At 36.8% G+C, this 16,041-nt stretch overlaps 1 protein-coding gene across 1 annotated transcript in view; it reads left to right on the top strand.

Moving 5' to 3' along the window:
• exoc6 (exocyst complex component 6) overlaps positions 1-16,041 on the top strand; it is a 66,842-nt gene that overhangs the window by 2,812 nt on the left and 47,989 nt on the right. Inside the window, exon 2 of the mRNA XM_073828849.1 lies at positions 14,536-14,707. Within this exon, the coding sequence (XP_073684950.1) occupies positions 14,536-14,707 (172 nt within the window). The remainder of the gene's footprint in view (positions 1-14,535; positions 14,708-16,041) is intronic.

Raw genomic sequence — 16,041 nt, 5'->3', positions numbered from 1 at the left:
AGTAGTGTTAATCTGCGTCCCTTCATGACATCTTTGCCTTAATGATTTCAGATAAAATCATGATTTTGGAAGTGTTCATCTGCGTCCCATTATGACATCTTTGTATTCATGATTTCAGATAAAATCATGATCTTGGTAGTGTTCATCTGCGTCCCATTGTGACATCTTTGGCTACATGATTTCTGATAAAATAATGATTTGGTAGTGTTACTCTGCGTTGGGGCTGGGCAATATATCGCATGCGATTGTCATGCGTATCTCATCAGTAAAGCTGGTTCTGTGATTAGTAGTAAATCTCCATCACCTGCGTTCAGATGGTGCGGTATTTAAAAAACTGAGCCGTAGATCACTGAAAAGCTATGCAATATCGCGTTCAAAATCGTGGATGAATCACATTCGATTTTGAACGCGATGTTGCGTAGCTTTTCAGTGATATTGCCCAGCCCTACTCTGCGTCCCATTATGACATCTTTGTCTTCATGATTTCTGATAAAATCATGATTTTGAAAGTGTTCTTCTGCATCCCATCATGACATCTTTGTCTTCATGATTTCTGATAAAATCATGATTTCAGTAGTGTTAATCTGCGTCCCATCATGACATCTTTGTCTTCATGATTTCAGATAAAATCATGATTTCAGTAGTGTTAAGCCCCGTTCACACTAGATGCGACTTCTGTCGCTGCATGTCGCTAGAGGCTGGCGATGAGGTCGTGAGTGGGCGTTCTCATTACTGGTTGCTTAGTAACGACATTTAACAGACGTTTTTATCCAAAGCAACTTTGGAAACAAAGACAAGCAGGTTACAATTAATTTTAATGCAGTTAACATTATTTTTGTATGTGGGCATGGACATGTCATATAAAACAGGACAATCACTGCTGGAGCTGAAAGGAGAATGATCACAAGCGCTATCGTCTTCTTTCCTATTGGCTGTCGCTCCCGAAAGTCGCTCTTCATTTGCATAAAGTTTAGAGATTCTGAACTTTGTCGCGTCGCTGGACACGCCCACATCCGGTCGCCAACGGTCGCTGACGGCCGCTGTCGCTCTCGTCGCCGGAAATCGCCGGCTCTCCATTGAAATGAATGGGATCGCGTCGCTTAGTCGCTGCATGTCGCGTGTAGTGTGAATGGGGCTTTAATCTGCGTCCCATCATGACATCTTTGTCTTCATGATTTCAGATAAAATCATGATTTTGATAGTGTTAATCTGCGTCCCATTATGACATCTTTGTCTTCATGATTTCAGATAAAATCATGATTTTGATAGTGTTAATCTGCGTCCCATCATGACATCTTTGTCTTCATGATTTCAGATAAAATCATGATCTTGGTAGTGTTCATCTGCGTCCCATTGTGACATCTTTGGCTACATGATTTCAGTAGTGTTAATCTGCGTCCCATCATGACATCTTTGTCTTCATGATTTCAGATAAAATCATGATTTTGATAGTGTTAATCTGCGTCCCATCATGACATCTTTGTCTTCATGATTTCAGATAAAATCATGATCTTGGTAGTGTTCATCTGCGTCCCATTGTGACATCTTTGGCTACATGATTTCTGATAAAATAATGATTTGGTAGTGTTACTCTGCGTTGGGGCTGGGCAATATATCGCATGCGATTGTCATGCGTATCTCATCAGTAAAGCCGGTTCTGTGATTAGTAGTAAATCTCCATCACCTGCGTTCAGATGGCGCGGTATTTAAAACACTGAGCCGTAGATCACTGAAAAGCTACGCAATATCGCGTTCAAAATCGCGGATGAATCGCATTTGATTTTGAACGCGATATTGCGTAGCTTTTCAGTGATATTGCCCAGCCCTACTCTGCGTCCCATTATGACATCTTTGTCTTCGCGATTTCTGATAAAATCATGATTTCGGTAGCGTTTATCTGCGTCCCATTATGACATCTTTGTCTTCGTGATTTCTGATAAAATCATGATTTCGGTAGCGTTTATCTGCGTCCCATTATGACATCTTTGTCTTCGTGATTTCTGATAAAATCATGATTTCGGTAGCGTTAATCTGCGTCCCATTATGACATCTTTGTCTTTGTGATTTCTGATAAAATCATGATTTTGGTAGCGTTTATCTGCGTCCCATTATGACATCTTTGTCTTTGTGATTTCTGATAAAATCATGATTTTGGTAGCGTTTATCTGCGTCCCATTATGACATCTTTGTCTTCGTGATTTCTGATAAAATCATGATTTCGGTAGTGTTAATCTGCGTCCCATCATGACATCTTTGGCTACATGATTTCAGATAAAATCATGATTTTGATAGCGTTTATCTGCATCCTATCATGACATCTTTGTCTTAATGATTTCAGATGAAATCATGATTTCGGTTGTGCTCAGTTGTGTCCCATAATGATGTCTTTGGCTTTAAATTAAATAATTATTATTACTACTACTACTATTATTATTATCTGCATATTATTATCTGCTTATATTGTATTTCATTTGTAAGGTTGTTGGCTTGATTATTACAGTAGAAATCATGATTTCAGCAGAACTCAATATACATGCAAATATGGGAAGAAAACCATTAAATGTCAAAATGCTGCTAGCCCCTTAAGCTATAACCTAAACCTCTAGAAACCATAATTCACTTTGTCATTTGTGGATTTTTAAAAAAATGTCTTTTCTGTTATGCAACAGAAGTTCTAGATGACTCGTTTTACACAGTTGATCAGTTGATATTGAAGTGATTCCTTCATTTACACACAAACCAAACCAGCTGTTGATACAGTCCCAGAAAGCAGGTCTTCAGGACATGCAAATTTGTTGACATTCCAGCGCATACAGAATGTCCTGAGGCCACATGTTCTGTGCTGACAGTCACGCTGATGCTTACAGATATGACAGCTTTTCTCATTCCACAGATTTCAGATATGTTACCTAGCACTCAAGACATGTAGTTTACACACAGCAATGGCAGCAAGTCTTTGAAGTAAAGGCTCACCTGCTGCTTACAGTAACTGTTTCCAGGACACTTTTGATTCAGCTGACTGAAAGCAGTTTGAGAAACACAAGCAGCCTTTATGATTACATGAACATTGTGTTTTCTGCACCCAAATATACATTTAGTACAAGCAGATTTCTCTACTTTAGCTAACCTTTCCATTACTTTAGCTATGTTACTTATAGGTTATTAAAAAAAAAACACCCATTCACTTCCATAGTATGGGAAAAAAATGATGGGAGTCAATGACGACCTTCAACTGAGGTTCAGTCATCTTTTGTATTCAAAAGAAGAAAGACAGATTGAAATGACCAGATTTTTGCATGAACTATCTCTTTAATTCCTAAAACGGCATTAGGAGAACACTTCTCATTTAAATTATATTTCAGAACGCTTTTGATTTCTGCGAAAACCCTGGAATAAACCTTATTTCCTGTGCCTGTTCACTTAAGTGTATGTCAACACAGTGATTGACCCTCATTGAAGCTCATGTTACAGTAGGGTGTGGTTTGGTTTCATTTACTGCCCTGTGGTGGTTGTTAGATGTAGACGTGTAATGATCTGTGTTTTGTGTATGAGCTGTAAGAGGAGAGACTTGACTTTTACTCGCTCTGTGTTTCAGTTTCCTTCAGTACCTCCTGGCGGAACTTGCTGCTCTTTGGTCTGTTGAATTCAATAACAGGAAGGAGGAAACTCGTTGTGACATGGTCCTGCTGATAGTAGTTCTGTGTGCGTGTGTGCAGATTCGCAGAAAGGATATCCCATTATGGGGCGTAATATGACCTTCTGAAAAGCAGTGGAAGTGGGTTCTGATTTTAGAAAGCTTAGTTTTCAGGAGAAATTGGCCCTCAGCATTTTCCATTTGGGTGGCAGGAAAGGGCCGACCAGGTAACTGCACTGCAAAAAGAAAAATCATACAATACAAGCACAGTTTTTCATTTTATAGTAACGTTTTATAGTAACCCAGCTAGTTAGGGTTGTCAAATTGCATGCTTAGGAAAAGTATGCAAAGTTTTGCATTTTAATTAGGGCTGGGCAATTAAACAATATAGATTGAGATCGCTGATAAGCTGCGGACATTTTTATTCATTATGGATAAATCTAACAGCTTATCACTAGGCAGAAATAAAGTTGGTTTCCAGCAGCTGCTTTCTTACTATATGAGGACATGAACGTGCAAACTTCATCTCCAGAGCTGCCATTTGAGAAAAAGCTACAGTCAAATACACACTGAAACGCAAGATCTTCACGGCAACCCGCTAAAATAAAAGTATGGTTTGACTTAAAGAAATTATGACAGAAATATATTGCTAAATTTTACTTCTCAAAGAAATAATAATAAATCCAAAGTATGTACCGTTATGATTCACCTTGTAGTTGGTTGGCTTGGTTTATGGCTTACAAAACATTAACAAAGACTATACTTTAAGGATAAACACCACTGAAAAAGTAGACAATATGACATGATGAAATGTGGGTTTAATTTTAAAGGGGTCCTATTATGCTTTTTCGCTTTTTGAATTTTAGCCAGTGTGTGGTGTGTATGTTTGGGCATAAAAAACATCTACAAAGTTACAAATCTCAAATTCCACCCCAAATGGAGATATTTAGTTTTTTAAAAATCTATTTTCAAGAACTACAATCCTTTGGACTACAGCCTTTGTTTTCCGGATGCTATGATGTCACAACGTAAATCCCACCCAAGGAAATTCAAATCATGCTTCTGGGATGCTTCAGCGAGCCACAGGGCAGCTCCTATAAACGCGAGCATTGACTAAAGTGCCTGCGAACTGCTTCGGTAACCGTGCTGGAGCCGCGCCGTTGGCGTGTGCGGTATAGAGGGTCGAAACACATGCTGAGCCGTGGATGATGTAAACATAAACGTTGACTAGAGTGACGATCATCGGTTGCCGCGACGGAGCCCTCTCCATAGATGTGTGCAGTGTGTGGTAATAGATTTATTCATCATACAGTGTAGATGGCTTCACTAGTCTTATGCTGGTGCTGGTTTCGGGCATGTAAATTGTTAAATACAGTAGCACAATAATGATAATATCATGTATTGGCGATCTCAAAGGCTGACGATAGGACCAACACTACTGTAGCGTATTATTTACTTACCCTCCATGCATCCTAGGTGTATATGACTTCCTTCTTTCAGACAAATGCAATCAGAGTTATATTAAAAATAATCCTGGCACTTCCAAGCTTTAGAACTGAATAGCATAGACAAGTGTTTCTCTCCATCTGTCCAAAACAAGTCGATCCATAATAAAAAGTGCCTCACATGGCTCCAGGGGGGTCAGTAAAAGCCTTACAATCCGATGTGTTATTGTAAGAAAAATATCCATATTTAAAACGTAAGAATCACTTTAATCTAGTTTGCACAGTACACGGGATTTGCTACTGTGGCAGGACTGTAACACGGTCTAAGCTGTTCGCCAGTCGCAATCATAGACTGTAAAAACATAGTATCCGTGACGTCACCTGTAGGATTCTGAAGCGCTATTTTGAAGCCTGTAGTGGGCGGGTTTCGGCCGTCGCCATCTTGGAATCGTGTCACCGCTGGATAATCGAAAATGGGCAAAAAGGCGGGACGTGGGTGGAGCTGGTTGCTGAAACCACGCCCGCCTAGCGCAACAGTGGTGACAGCAGCGGCAATCCCCCTGTCACTCAAGTGGCCACATCCTTAATTATGCTGAACTTTAAGGCTTAATATAACTTAAACGGATGAGTTATAAAAAAAATCACCCCCTCACAGTTGACATGAAGGGCAAAACTAGCTATATAAACCAAAACCATTTTTTGAACCAGGCTGTAAACATACTTTTTTCTGCTGTAAAGTTGGGCATTTTAACATGGGGAGTCAACTGATTCCCTTTTGCAGCCAGTCTCTAGCGGCCAGTCGATGAATTGCAGTTTAAGACACTTCCGTGTTGGTTTCACTAGAGAGAGCGGGAGGTTGCCGCTTGGTCGCAACGCAGTGGGACTGCTTTTTGGAAGGCGGACCTTCATCAAACCCGGAACTAATCGAGCCATTTGTGCCAGCATAGGGAGAAAGCTATTGTAATAATGTAAATTATGTAAAAAATAATGCGTTTTTCGAACCACGAAGCATGAGAGCATGTTCTAGTGCACCCCCAAAACAAAATAAAGACTTTGTAAAAGAGCATAATAGGACCCCTTTAAGGATTTAATTTTATTTTCATCATGACAAACACAGAAATTAAAACAAAAAATAAACTCTGGGGCTGTTTGGTTTATATACAGTTTAGGTTTACATACATCTTGTGGAATCTGCGAAATGTTAATTATTTTACCAAAATAAGAGAGATCATACAAAATGATGTGACCTAAATAGGATATTTCACATAAAAGAAGTTTACATATAGTCCACAAACAAAAAACAATAGTTGAATTTATAAAAATGACCCTGTTCAAAAGTTTACATACACTTGTTAAAGGAACACTCCACTTTTTTTTTTTGGAAATAGGCTCATTCTCCAACTCCCCCCGAGTTAATAATTTGATTTTTACCGTTTTGAAATCCATTCAGCCGTTCTCCTGTTCTGGCGATATCACTTTTAGCATAGCTTAGCATAGATCATTGAATCCTATTAGACCAATAGCATCGCGTTCAAAAATGACCAACGAGTTTCCATATTTGTCGTATTTAAAACTTGACTCTTCTGTAGTTATATTGTGTACTAAGACCGGTGGAAATGCAAAGCTGCGAGTTTCTAGGCTGATAAGATTAGGAACTACACTCCCATTCTGGCGTAATAGTCAAGGAAGTTTGCTGTCGTAATATGGCCAAAGCAGGCGGAGTATTATCAGGAATGAGTTCCCAGCTAGTTTAGCATTTGCACATGTGCTGCGTGATATTACTGCTCCTGCTTCAGCCTTATTACGGCAGCAAACTTCCTTGACTATTACGCCGGAAGGGGAGTGTAGTTCCTAATCTTATCAGCCTAGAAAATTTAAGCTTTGCATTTCCACCGGTCTTAGTACACGATATAACTACAGAAGAGTCAAGTTTTAAATGGGACAAATATGGAAACTCGTTGGTCATTTTTGAACGCGATGCTACTGGTCTAATAGGATTCAATGATCTATGCTAAGCTATGCTAAAAGTGATATCGCCAGAACAGGAGAACGGCTGAATGGATTTCAAAACGGTAAAACTCAACTTATTAACTCGGGGGGAGTTGGAGAATGAGCCTATTTCCAAAAAAAGTGGAGTGTTCCTTTAATACTGTTGTTACCTGAATGATCCACAGCTGTTTTTTGTGTTCAGTGATAGTTGTTCATGAGTCCTTGTTTGTCCTGAACAGTTAAAATGCCTGCTGTTCTTCAGAAAAATCCTTCAGGTCCCACAAATTCTTTGGTTTTTCACCAATTTTGTGTATTTGAGCCCTTTCCAACAATGACTGTATGATTTTGAGACCCATCATTTCACACTGAGAACAACTGAGGGACTCATATGCAACTATTACAGAAGGTTCAAACACTCACTGATGCTCCAGAAGGAAACACAATGCATTAAGAGCCAGGGGGTAAATACTTTTGAACAGAATATAGAGGTTTTTCTTATTTTGCCTAAATATCATATTTTTTTCATTTAGTACTGCCCCTCAGAAGCTACAGAAGATACTTATATGTTTCCCAGAAGACAAAATAAGTTAGGTTTACCCTGATCTTCAAATTAATGCATTGTGTTTTCTTCTGGAGCTTCAGTGAGCTGTTGGACCTAGGGATGCTCATTTCGGTTAATTTTCCTGACCGACAACCGCTGCTCGTTATTCGAACATTAACCGTTAACTGCTAAAATTAGAATAATAAATTAGTTTAAAATAAAAATAGAATGCACGAGTATCTGTGATGATACATTAAAAATACAAGCAAATGTTTTATTTTAACGTGCAAACAGCAGCATACAGAGCAACAACAAAAACTGTATTGACATATATTTAAATTATCACGCATCAGCAGCGGTTCTGAGAACAGAGAAAATCTGAATGAAAAAAAAGAATAATATAAATAGGCCTAACGTTACACTAAATATGTATAAATTAAATAACTACCTAATTAAGATGACAAAACTAAAACACACTGAATCCTTTTATGTGCTTTGAAGAACTGTACCGGTCTTATTCTTCTCGTCGGACATAAAAATATATAGCAGGCCAGCCAATACCTCAGTGTGCCTAGTTTTTAACATGTCCACATGCTGTACGGATAGGCAGGACCGCTGCCAGTTAACTCTTAGATCCGCGAAAAAAACACCATCACAAAAACCCTTTCAATTTGCGATTCGGGACTTCCATCCACTGTCATATGCGTGAGGAGAAGCGCGTGTTTTACAGCGTTCAGCAATAGCCAATCACAGACATGTATGTTGATTCGATTATCACTGTGGCCAATCAGAGGAGGCTATGTTTCAATCCACCCACCAACCAAAGTGCCGGTTTCAGTTTTGCTGATTTCTACACTTTCGCGAACTCTCTTATTAAAACAAAGAAAGTGTTGGCCATAGATATATATACGTATATATATCTATGGTGTTGGCATTATATAAATAAGAGATTAATTGTGCAGTGTAAAGGTTATTTTATTACTTTTTAATAACTTTATGAGATTGCGATGAACTACTCTAGGATGAGTGATAGCTTTCCAGTGACTGTAACGGGAGCACCTATTGCACACTTTCTAGACTATAATTCATTCAGAATTTGAATAACGTACATTCACTCACGGATTCACTCTCTGATAACCCAATAACGCCACTTGCCATTGAGTTGCATATACTACATCTGTTTACTAAGTAAAGGTGAAGCGAAATATGTCTGTACAGCCACACTGCACGTGTTGACATGCGCCCGTGAGTAAACAGATAACTTACAAATAGCATTATTTCTTTCACCATGCAGCAAGCGTAAAAAAAAAGAATAGAAAAAAACCCTTTTAAACCGTTTAACTGATAGTAATAATCGGTTAAAATTCTTACTGTCGGTTAACGGTTAAACGGTCAATATGAGCATCCCTAGTTGGACCTTCTGTAATAGTTGCATATGAGTCCCTCAGTTGTCCTCAGCGTGAAAAGATGGATCTTAAAATCATACAGTCATTGTTGGAAAAGGGTTCAAATACACAAAAATGCTAAAAAACCAAAGAATTTCTGGGATCATTCAGGTAACATCGCAGTATTAATAATCAAGTGTATGTAAACTTTTGAAAAGGGTAACTTTTATAAATTCAGCTATTATTTTCTATATGTAAATGTCTTTTATGTAATATATCTTATTCAGGTCAGTGCTAAATAAAAAATAACATGGTGTGTGATCCGTGTTATTTTAATAAAATAATGAACATTTCGCAGATTCTGCAAGGAGTATGTAAACATTTGACTTCAACTCTATATTCTTTGCCACTGTGGACTGTGTATTTTTTGGAATTCTAATAGATTCTAATTTTGGATTTTTGGAAATATTTCATGAATTTCAAATTAAGCTTCCCAACCCTGCAAGCAATTGTTCAGAACATCCTAGCAGTTTTATCACAATGTGGTCAGAATCACTCAGAACTAGCAACAGCTACTTGTGCCATTTTAAAGGTTGTCATTCACAGTCTAGACGCTGAGGCTGTGTTGCCAATGGCAACCTGGATTTCATCCGAACCTTCTGCTCAGCTTCTGAAATAGAGCCAGTTGGCGGTTTCTCTAGCAGGGAGCCATCCAAGACTTTGCTACTTTGTTATTATGAATATCATTATTTTTATGCTGGTTGAATTTAATATGAAACTCAGGCTAATTGCTGTGACAGTTCAGATTGGAAGTAGCTTTACAGCAACTTCTGCCTTTGACATAAACACACCTGTGAGATTGTTTTTACAGTCGTCAAGACACAAACCATGTCTCTGTCCGAATGAGTTTTTAAACAGATGTTTAAAGTAAATCTTGGAAATTTCTAGTTGTTTATTTTCATCATGATTCATAATGCTTTATAGTGAGTTACCTTATTTTTTCAAGTATTTTGTTCACCTTTATAAAACATTGAAGCAGTACTTTGTTAGGCCAACTCACTTTGTTCTGCTAATTTAACTTGCAATTCTTAGTTGCTGTGATCTCAGTGTCGCTGCAATATTTTTCCATTGAATGGTCTACATAAGGGTTGTCAAACTGAGTTTAGGTTCAACCCTAATTAAACACACCTGATCCAGCTAATCAAGTCCTTCAGGCTTATTTGAAAACTATATGGTATGTGTGTTGAAGCAGGGTTTTAACTAAACTCTGAAAGTCTACAGCACTCCAGGAACTGAGTTATGATAGAGCCACTGCTCTATGGCTGCAGGTTTGGTTAAAATATTTGCATATGCATCTATTTCGACATGCGCTGTTCCCATGTTGGACACAAGGTGGCGCAGTTGGAGAACTATTCATGCATCTCTCCCCAACTGCAGCACATTCTGCGCTCTAGTGGTTTTGTATAGTATGCAGTATTTATTTTCATAGTCATAGTTTTGTTTCAGTTATTAATGTGAAGGACCTAATATGACTTTATTTATTTATTGTTAAGGGAACACATCCTAAAATATAGCTTTATTTCATGTATAAAATATGTGATGTGAATATAATTCAAATATACTGTGTGGAAAAATATTATTAAGTGTGGCATTGTAAAGACTACTAAATTAAACAATTGTTTAATGTGTATCTGTAACAGTTTATTTTAATATTATTGATATACACTACCAGTCAAAAGTTTAAATTGCTCACCAAGCCTGCATTTATTTGATCCAAAGTACAGCAAAAATGTTTAAGTATGTTTACTATTAAAAATAACTGTTTTCTATTTGAATATATTTTAAAATGTAATTTATTCCTGTGATTTCATCTGAATTTTTAGCATCATTACTCCAGTCACATGATCCTTTAGAAAACATTCTAATATTCGGATTTGTTGCTCAAAAACATTTATTATTATTGTTATGTTGAAAATAACCAAGCAGATAAATGCTTTGGATCCTTCTGTTCATCTGTTTTAAATATTGATAATAATAATAACAATTAAAATGTTTTTCTTGAACAGTAAATCTACATATTAGAATAATTTTTGAAGGAAAATGTGATACTGAAGACTGGAGTAATGATGCAGAAAATTTAACTTTGATCACAGGGATTACATTGTAAAATATATTCAAATAGAAAGCAGTTGTTTTAAATATTATTGTATATGTATTTTAAATTAAATAAAAACAGGCTTGGTGAGCGGAAGAGAATTCTTTAAAAAAGTCTTACTTTTCATAACCTTTAGACTGGCAGTGTACATCTACAGTTTTTAATTAATATTTTAAGTAAATGTTCACTTTTTGTATTTAAAAGTTTTAGTTGTGTAGTTGTTGTTTTTTAATATCATTAGTTTTTATTAATTTTTATTTTAGTTGTAGTTTGTTAGTTTAGTTGTACCACATATACACCGTAAAGATGTTTTGAAGAATATTGGTAACCAAACAGCTTTGGTGACCATTGACTTGCAATGTATGCACTAAAGAAAAAAAAATGTATGCACGAATTCAAAATACGTTTCATTTAAAGTCATACCGGTTTAGAAAGATATGAAGGTGAGTAAATGGTAACAGAACTATCCATTTAAGATATACAATAATAGAATTGTTTTTCTTTCTCTCAGACTTTTTCAAAGATTAGGGATGAGATTAAATTCTGTTTTATTTTTTCTCAAATTCCTTTTTATTTTATTTTTTTCCAAATTCATTTTTTTCTTCTGTTTTTCTAGATTCCATTTTTTTCCATTTAAAATTTTCTAGACTTAATGGTTAAATTAAAAATATAATTAAAAAAGAATGTCTAATTAATTTAAATCATGAAACTTACACAATTTAAGAGCAAATTTTACAATTTTACCAAAAAACACATTTTTGAGATACGTTTTAGGTTTTTTTCTCTCAAATTCAGTTTTTTTTTTTTTTTTTTTACCAAATTCTGTATTTTCCGCATTTTCTGCATTTCATTTTAATGGTTTCATTGCATTTTTAATAATCAAAAGCATTTCTGATAAATTGATTTTATAGAAATATATTATTTTATTTTATTGTAGTAGTACTATCATTACATTACAAGTGAAATATTTCTGTCACAGATTCTTCAAGTTAAACAGAACTTTTATTTTGACGGGTTGCCTTCAAGTTTCTGTTTGTATATTAAAATACTATCGTTTTTCTCAAATTAAATGTTAAAATGCCCATGAAGTGACTCTTAGAGCAGTTATGTTTATGTGTTCATGTACCCATATATTGAGGCGGCATAGGCTGAAAACACTACAAGCATCACACGCTTCAGTAATAAACAATAAATAACAAACGAAAACCGCACATCTGCACCATTCATTCACACAGAGACATGCAGGATTCATATTTAAATAGTCATTTGCAGGTTAATATTCACAGACACTAGTCCATATCACAGTTGGATTGAAGTGTACTGACTTTCTTTTGATTTATTCATCCCAAATTTGGCAAATTCCGTGACATTCCACATTATACACGTAAATTCCATTTTTATGACTGGATTTCGCTATTTCGTCTGTGTTTTTTGCATCGTTGAAATCATAGCACCCTAAAAGATGGTTCGGCAGACCTGAATGTGAAAGCCCCATATCTAGATACCACAGCTTTTACATTATGGTTCATGGCAATACCATGGCATTTTATACCATTTCCTAATTCCAATCAATAACTAAAGTCCTCAAAAATGTTTTTGAACGTCCTTTTTTTTGCTTTAAAATGCTTTATGAAACTAAAATAGTCAGTTTTATGATGATAAATAATGCAGTACAGTGTCAGCTGGTACAGTTCCCTCCACACTTCCTCTCGATGTGTGTCAGGAAGTGAGTGAAGACCCTGAATCATCTCGGACTGTTCTTCACTGAGAGAGACGGCTCTCATGGCCATCTGGAGCAGTGAGGAGGGCAACACACTCTGTGATCTCGCAACACACTGAAGAAGCAGCCCATCTGTTGGCTTCACCTCGCCAGCTCTCATTGCTGTACACAGACACCGAGGCCCACACTAGATAACACAGCTACTGATACACACATGCTCTTAGATTGATAACATTACATGGAGACACCTGCAGAGTATTGAAGTGTGTGTATGTGTGAGAAAGGAAACACAAAGTGTGTTTCCGCACAAATATAACGCTTTAAATTTTTTTGAGGCAAATGATTTTTATTATCATTAATAAATCGTTAGGTGTTCCAGATATAGCTCGGTTTGCGTTCTGTCTGCAGTGTAAACGTTTTTTGGCCTGATGAATGTTTTACACTCGTGAAGTATCTGACTAGTCTCAGCCTCAGACGTCACGCCCACGGAAACGGCTGAACGTCTGATGCATATGGTACACTTAACTGGAAACACTTCAGGAATGTCGAAGTCGTCATCTGATTAGTGGAATTTGACCGGAATTCCGGGAGACGCGAGTGTCGTGTTTATTTTCGGTCCGCCGGGAAACAAAGCGCAGACTTATTTACTCAGCGTTTTGCTAAAAGGTGCTTATGCAGACGCCATTGTTGTTATACACATTTGCGACGTTCGCGAAAAAATTCCTGACTTACTGCTTGTTCTCCCTCTTCTTCGTTATCTTTCAATGACTGACTTGTTGCACGCCAGTCTGTTGTTGTGGGGGCATTTCCACGCACCGAAACGTGACGCTGAACGAAACGAACTGTGATTGGTTGTTTGACATGTCGATCAAACGGTCTTATGGGCGGGACTAGGGCTGCACAATTAATCGAACGATGTTGTGAGGTGCGTTTAGTCAATGAAGCCGGTACTTTGATTAGTAGTAAATCTCCATCACGTGCGTTCAGCTGCGTTCAGCTGGAGCATTCAGAGGCGTAAATCACTGACAAGCTACGCCAAATCGCGCTCAAAATCGAATGCGATTTTGAACGCGATTTGGCGTAGCTTGTCAGTGATTTACGTCTCTGTGTATTAATTGCCGCTCCAGTTGAACGCACGTGATGGAGATTTACTACTAATCAAAGTACCGGCTTCATTGACTAAACGTGCCTCACAACATCGTTCGATTAATCGTGCAGCCCTAGGCGGGACTTGGCAAATGAAAGCTGCCATGAATTCCAGACCTGCAGCCGTCAGTCTGAAGGTCTGGCTACGCGAGACTACTGTTTGACTGGCCAGATGGAGGAGAAACATTTGTGGTCAGACAATTTAGAAAAGTGACCAATATTTGAAACTAATTTAATTCGGCTCTCTAAAATTACGTGTTATATGTAAATTCAAAAGTTCAAAATGTTCAGTCGTCAAGAAGTTATGTTTTTTGAGGAAAACATTTCAGGATTTCTCTCCATATAATGGATTTCTATGGCGCCCCCGAGTTTGAACTTCCAAAATGCAGTTTAAATGCAGCTTATATACCTTTTCACCTTAAATGCTCAACTTTAGTGTGTTGCAAGATATTATGGATTTCTGCAGACTGTTTGTTGTTTGAAATAATTTATTTGTATTGATTTGGCGTTTGTTTTATAGATCCGTTTACGATGATCAGCCCAACGCACACAAAAGGTTTATGGAGAAACTTGATGCCAGAATACGCAACCATGACAGAGAGATCGAGAAAATGTGCAACTTCCATCATCAGGGATTCGTGGACGCCATCACAGAACTGCTGAAGGTCCGAGCAGATGCCGAGAAACTCATGGTAAGTGGGAATCATAACTAAAAATATGTTATGCATTATTAATGCTATGATTTGAAATCCTGTTGAAAAGCTTTTCATTAAAGGGATAGTTCACCCAAAAATGACAATTCTGTCATTATTTACTCACCTTCATGTTGTTCCAAACATCTTCAGAACACAAATGAAGATATTTTTGATGAAGTCCAAGAGCTTACCGAATGTTTTCTGAACGTCGTAATACCGTTGCTGTCTATGCAGGGTCAGAAAGCTCTCTGACTTTATCAAAAATATCTTAATTTGTGTTTTCCAAAGATGAACAAAGGTCTTACGGGTTTGTAATGACATGAGGATGAGTAATTAATGGTAGAATTTTAATTTTTGGGTAAACTAATCGCCTAATCTAGAATCAATTTAGTAGAATCAGTTCAAAATGCTTTATTAGTCCCTGATCTTGTTCACTACTTTGTATTTTTTATAATGGAACATATGAAGAAAAAATATATTAAAGTATTATTCATTTTGTTAATTTAGTCAAAAACAATGTGTAAAACAGGTATTTTAACAGGTATTTTTTGTGTGTTTTCATCTAAATGTTTGGCCATTTTACAGTATATTATTGTAATTATTTTAAAATTTATTGACATGTGATTAGTATCTTCAGAAGGCTGACATAATTATCTCAATGTTCTTTGTACGTAACGTTGTTAGTGCTCACCCTAATACTAAATGATTATCATAAAAATATATCATAGTTTTTGTGTGATGCATCGGGTTACTGCAAAGAATACCATTATGCTACCATGCTACATGGTACTTTATCAATGTAGTACTTCTGGGTATTTTGCCCAATTTCGAAATAAGAGATGGTAATTTCAAATTCATGTACAGTTGAAGCCAAAAGATTACATACACCTTGCAGAATCTGCTAAATGTTCTTTATTTTACCAAAATAAGAGGGATCATACAAAATGCATGGTATTTATTATTTAGTACTGACCTGAATAAGATATTTCACATAAAAGAGGTTTACACGTAGAGAGTTATCCACAAGAAAAAGAAAATAGTTGAATTTATAAAAATGACCCTGTTCAAAAGTTAACATCCCCTTGATTCTTAATACTGTGTTGCTATCTGAATGATCAACAGCTTAGTTTTTTGTTTAGTGATAGTTGTTCATGAGTCCCTTGTTTGTCCTGAACAGTTAAACTGCCCGCAGTTCTTCAGAAAAGTCGTTCAGGTCCCACAGATTCTGTGGTTTTTCAACATTTTTGTGTATTTGAACCCTTTCCAACAATGACTGTATGATTTTCTGTCTTTTCACACTTAGGACAACTGAGGGACTCATATGCAACTAT

The sequence above is a fragment of the Garra rufa genome, chromosome 22, assembly GCF_049309525.1.
Source record: "Garra rufa chromosome 22, GarRuf1.0, whole genome shotgun sequence".
NCBI classification, from domain to species: domain Eukaryota; kingdom Metazoa; phylum Chordata; class Actinopteri; order Cypriniformes; family Cyprinidae; genus Garra; species Garra rufa.
The sequence above is the reverse complement of the archived record's forward strand: the minus strand, read 5'-3'. Positions and strand labels throughout refer to the sequence as shown.